Below are 6,192 nucleotides of genomic sequence, written 5' to 3' on the forward strand. Positions count from 1 at the left end.
GTGCAAGTATAAGTATACCTGTCTTATGTAAAGGGCTGCTGGAAACTCTCCTAGATCTCCCTCTTCTGGGTGGCGATGGAGAAGCTGACGGTGAGAGTGACCGATCTGAATGGGAGGCGTTTTCATAATCATCAGAGTAGAACGAGCCACTGCTGCGCTCTCCATCTGAAAACCCATTGCGGTCTGGATCTCCAGCTGTCTCTCGAGTTCTGCTCTGTGCATGATCCCCAGCGGAGTTCCCCATGTCTTTTCCATTGTTCTCTTGCTTTCCAGATCGAAGGGATTCTAAGATCTTCCTTTCATTATGGTGAGACAATCGGCTGTGCTCCGATTCCTGATTATCTTCATGCAAGTCCATGTCTTGCCCTGCTAAACAGTTCACATTGAGCAGAATGAGTGTGTACACACTCACAATTTATAAGCAGCACACATATACAATCCAGAAACCCAAATCAGAAAATGCAAGATCTCAGAATGTTTGCAGATTAGGTTCTGTGTTTGTGTGAGAATAGCATTAAAGCAGACACTAAACACTCAAGCTGTCTGAAAGGTTTATCATGATTTATTTAAGCCGCTGTTATATTTGTTGCTCATTTATTACAGTAGGTTATTAATTCTCAACTAGTAGTCTCAACTAACAACGCAAAAAACTGACAGTTTATTACATAGTTTGGTTTCGAAGTCATGGTTTGGTATGTTTTCAATACACTGAAAAAAAATATTCACTGGATTTACTAAAATTTTTTTTAAAGATAAGAGGTTGCATTCAATTGATATGGGCTGAATTTAAACAAATAAATTAGGTTTAGTAATGTTCAATTGATTTTGTTTGTTTAAATTCAGCCCATATACATTGTTTTTAACCATTTACCTTAAAAAAATGTAGTAAATCCAATGAATCAATTATACAGAAATTCAGGGTTATGAAATAAAATGCATGTTATGCAAGTTAAATTGTTTTTTTTTTCTTTTCTTTATTAAAATTAAGTTATATCTGCCATTTTCTCAGAATAAAAAAATCTTAATTCTGTAAACTATATATATACCCCTATTACTTACAATATTATTACTTAATATTATACTGTAGTTATGTTATACGTATTACTACAATACTTAAGGCTACAAAGAACAAATTATTAAACTCAATAGTTATTTATTGTTAGATAATCTTTAAATTTAAATTATAATCTTAAATAGTGTAAAAATATAATTTACTAAGTTGGACGGATTTTAGATTTATTCAAACACATGAAATAATCAAGTCACCACAAACAGGAAAATGGGAATATAATATTATAAGCTTCAAAATGTATTCTTTATAATGAACTTAATTAAATTACAACTCTAAAGTTATAAATGTGCAGCATTATATGTTAAGTATGCATGTGCTCTGGTTAAAACAATCCTGTATTTGTTTGGTATACATGTATGATATATAACGTATTTAGTAGTTAAATTGGACATAATGTTTAAACTTATTTAATAGTAACTGTGAAAATAATGATTAATACATGGCATTGATTTAAATCAAACAGCCTCGTTTTTTAAACTTTGTTCTTCCAAGAGCCCTTCTTCCCAAATCTGGAAATATGTGTGTGAAGTGTAATAGCTGTCGAAGATCATTAATGGAGTACAAATAAGAAATCTTTAAGTGTCACCAAGAACAAAGAGCCAACAGAGCTAAATATAAGACCTACACTAGTTCCATTGTATCATCATAAAATAAGCGCTTGATTTATGACCCTTTTGTGAGGACAATGACAAGTGCTCCTCTTTCAGTCCCTGAACCTGCAGAATCCAGATATGCTCTCAAGTCTCGGTCACCATGGAGATTGAGTCTGCAGCCAATAATATTTTTCACTCTTAAATTACATGCAAAATGCATTCAATTATATCCTCACCTTTCACCTCCTATCCTTTTTACTGAAATATTTATATGACACACTTGAAGAGGTGTCAGTAAATCTTATCATTTAAAAAAATTAAGAAATTTAAAATGACATTTGAAAGAATGCTTTTACCAAATAAATATCAGAACCTTTTGGCTACTTGCAATTACAGGCTAGATTAAAATGTTTGAAATACATAATGATAACAGAATGAAAAATGTAATATTGATTCTTTTTTTCTATACATTAGAATGTATGCTGTCTTATTCCTGAGCAACAGGAATTATACATTTTTACCATAACTTAAGTCATCTTCACACAGCCGATTTAAGGCGGTCTTAAAGTGGGTCTGTGCCTGCTCAGAATTCAGAATAAAGTCCACTGATCTATAATGAAAAATAGATCATATAATAGATAATAGTCATTAATATAATGAACATATAAATAAATAACATACACATACTTAAAAAAAAATGTTATCCACTTCAGGTTAGGTTCCAGTGTTTGCTGTGTAAATATGCCTTAAGAACAGGGGTGTCAAAGTCCATTCCAGGAGGGCCGGAGCCCTGCAGAGTTTAGTTTCAGCCCTGCTTCAACACACCTATCTGCTGGTATCAAACAAGCCTAAAGCACTCAATTAGTATGATCAGGTGTGTTTAATTAGGGTTGGAACTAAACTGTGCAGAGCTGCGGCCCTCCAGAACTGGCTTTGACATCTGTGCACCCAGTGTAATATCTAAAATATTGACCTTCTCAAGTATATCTTTAGAAGAAAGAAAATCACAGAGCAGCCCCAAAATAATAATATAATATTTAAAATCTTAATATTTTGGTACTTTCTTTTAAGCCACTTCGTTATACAAAAATAAAATAAGTTTTAATAATATAAAATATAATTAATTCAGTTTCCCTTTTAAATTAGAAGTACAGGTTATAATAAGCAAAGTTTCATTTTTACATTAGGATATGCTGTACCTGATGACAATGGAACAATATTTCACCCATATTTTGACATTTTATTGGTACAAAAAAGTTATTTGAAACATTAAAGTACACATTCATGTTTTAGAGGCTGTTTTTTATGCATATAAAATGATTTATGTGATTGTAATTTGAAACAAACATGAGAATTGTATTTCTTATCTTTGACCCAAGTTTAATTAATAACCAGCGTGTTCTGAAAACATTTTTAATAAAGATAAAACTATTTTAGTTGTCAAAGACTTATTTGTGGACTTAAAAAATTATATTATCTATAAATAACTACAAAACTGATACAAGCAAACAAGCATGCATTATTTATTTATTCATTTGTACATAGATGAAATTTAGTCATCAAGTCAAATCCCAAAACCTTTTCAAATTGCCAACCTGGAGCTCATTGCACATTGTTTTGGACGTATGAACCTGTCATAAAACACTGAACCATCTGCACTTGACAGGGTCAGTCTGAATAATCTCAGTAACCATAACAACCACAAACATCAGCCCGTTTGATTGATATTCTAATAAAACTGATTAACTGGAGTAAATATGAATCTAAATTTATGATATTAATATATGAAGGTTATAATTCAGAAATATATATTAAACTGTGATAAATTTATACCAACTATTGTTGCTAAACATCACAAACTATCTAAAGTTGTTTTATTTTGTATATCTTTTCACTTGTTTATGGTTGAGAGAGGAAGCTCAGGGAAGTTTCTGTTTTTGATTTTCATCTTTGACTTTTGCATTAGGTAAGCTAGTTTTCTAAACTTGGTTAGTTGCTTTCTGTTTGTTGTTTTAGGCTATACTCACTCAGTTTGACATCTAGTTTCTGTTAAAGTTCCAATACTTTTATTAAATAAATTCATGTTTATATTTCTAAAACTTGTGCTGACTCTTCACTCAGGGGATGAGGTTTGAAGTGTGTTCTCCAGGCGTATTTTTATATTTTTAGTTCTAAATCACTATTATTTACCCAATTTTAGTCTTGTTACACCTTTTAAACAAAACTCTTAGACTTAAAAGAGGGCCGTAACACAACACAGCTTATTGAGGTAAAGTTGGTTTTATATTCGCACATTCAGACTTTCTCCTTAATAATATAATTTCACTATTCAGTATATATATAAAGTATATTCAGTATATTTAAAGTATTCATTGCAAATTATTAATAGTGAAATCATTTTAGCAGCCAACAACCATCAAAGTACAACATTGTTTACAGTCAATTTAACAGTGCCAATGTTGTTTTAAAGTCATACAAGTGATTTCAGTCCGAATATTCAAAGTACGAATGTAAACAATGTATGAAGCTGTCACTGAACAAATGTGCGAATATAAAACCATCTTTACCTTAATAAAGAGCTTTATGATTGTAAAACTCAACTTAGTCCAACTACAGGTGTCCATAAACAAGAAAGCACGTCTTCATTTAAAACAAAACAATGCCAGGCTACAGGATACATGTCTTTGTGTCATGGAAGAAACTGATTGTGTTTCTTATTTACCACCTTTGTTAGTATGCAGTGTTACCCAAAGATAAAAATAGCAAAGGCTGAACGTAACGTTACATTTGAAAAACGCGTGTGAAATAATTTTAGCAGGCTACTTACCAGTTTATCATCCGACTAAGTATCCATAACCATGTATTATTCAGTTTCTTCATAACATGGCTCGATTAACGGCTCACAAACTCGCTAGCCAGCTACATGGCGAGCTAGCTGGGATTATATGGTGATCTAGGACAACACACAACACTCAAATAGACGACGCCAAACGATTAGCAAAAACGCTATGCGATACTGTAAATAGAGGGCGAACGCGGTTGTTTTTCGCCTGTCCTTTAATAAAGCATCATCTGAGGTCGATTATGGCGGAGAGGGAATCTTGAAAAGAAATATGTGCTTTCTGAAGGAGTTGGTGAAATCTCTGAATCCACGCCTCGCCTTCTGCTACCGGTGTCATAGTGACGCTTCGCCATGGCAACGTGCGCGCGCCTGTCCGTCACCACTTGTTGAGCGCGAATAATATATAGGCATATTAGGCCTAATATTTGACAGACAACACGGGCGGAATATCTATATTTTAATAGTTTAATAGTATTATTCTTTTAAATACAAACGATCAAATAAATGTCAGAATAAAATAACAATTAAAATTAAAATAAAGCGACACGATGGCTCAGTGGTTAGCACTGTCGTTTGACAGCAAGAAGGTCGCTTGGTCGACTCCTGGCAGAGTCGACTGTGTTTGGCAAAACATGAACCTTGGGCACACAAAGAAAAATCCACAAATATCAGACAATTTAGCTTCTGGTGTTGTTTTTTTAAAATGACCACTTATCCAGCCAGTGTTACGTCAATAACATTGTCGCATCCTACATAACAATAATTCTGCATAGGAGCAATCCCAGCGTTATGCATGTGACATTTGCAATATAAACCCAAGACATCAATTCACATAGAAACTATTTGCTAACATTATATTGAAACATCTGCTTATATTTTCCTAAACAACTAACCACAGAGTTATAGGATCAGAAAAATGTTAAACTGTAAACATTTTTCATACTTTAAATGAGGAAAATAAAATTAAAAAGTCTGCGAGTTTACAGTATACTTGTAGGAATTCTGTGAATTAAACTGCACAACCCAAAAGATAAAGTGCTAATCAAAAGAATAAGAGCTGGCTCTCTATAGAACTACAATGAATGATTTTATTTTATTTGACATTTATGAGGAAGAAGCATCGTTATGGAAGTGACACTTTTCCGTTATGGATGTGGCTGATGTGAAATTTGGTAAAATTGTTTGAAAAAATTAGCAGTGAAATTTTTGAGTATTTTCAAATTTGGCTACTGTGAAATACTTGCTAACACAATGCTAACAAAAATGTCGAAACAGTTTCTCTATTTTGTTGAAAACTTTTTTCATGGCAAGGTTAACTTTTGCATGGAATTGCTTATATGTTATGCAATAGATCTTAATGAGAATGTGCCATTATACAGCGCAGTGCATTCTGGGATTTTGGGACATGAAAACTTGGATCCCACTGCTCTGCATATGTTTACTGCATCATACACTGATTTCCAAAATGTTTTCTTATGGCAGCTCATTGTCACTTACGGATAGGCACTTTCATATATTTGTTCTGCTCCCTGTGCATCTGTGCTCGATTTCTCTAGATCCATGTTTCACTACACATTAGTCATGTTTTTTTATTCAGAGTAGTATAAGATGTTAAAAAAAAAAAAAAATATATATATATATATATATATATATATATATATATATATATATATATATATATATAT

The 6,192-nt window shown here is 32.5% G+C and overlaps 1 protein-coding gene across 24 annotated transcripts in view; it reads right to left on the reverse strand.

Annotated features, from left to right (window-relative positions):
* The window catches only part of lca5 (lebercilin LCA5), a 57,985-nt gene that overhangs the window by 16,050 nt on the left and 35,743 nt on the right, over positions 1–6,192 (reverse strand). For 7 of the 24 annotated variants that reach the window (XM_087307454.1, XM_087307449.1, XM_087307464.1 and 4 more), the window contains one exon: positions 19–369. In XM_087307454.1, coding sequence (XP_087163580.1) covers positions 19–358 — 340 coding nt within the window. In that variant the 5' untranslated portion in view covers positions 359–369. Of the gene's footprint in view, positions 1–18; positions 370–2,186; positions 2,276–4,492; positions 4,834–6,192 lie in introns of those variants that run through there. The other 17 variants (XM_087307462.1, XM_087307450.1, XM_087307458.1 and 14 more) reach the window with 4 other exon arrangements.

The sequence above is a fragment of the Danio rerio genome, chromosome 23 (genome assembly GCF_052040795.2).
Source record: "Danio rerio strain M-AB ecotype USA chromosome 23, GRCz13ab, whole genome shotgun sequence".
Taxonomy (NCBI): Eukaryota; Metazoa; Chordata; class Actinopteri; order Cypriniformes; family Danionidae; genus Danio; species Danio rerio.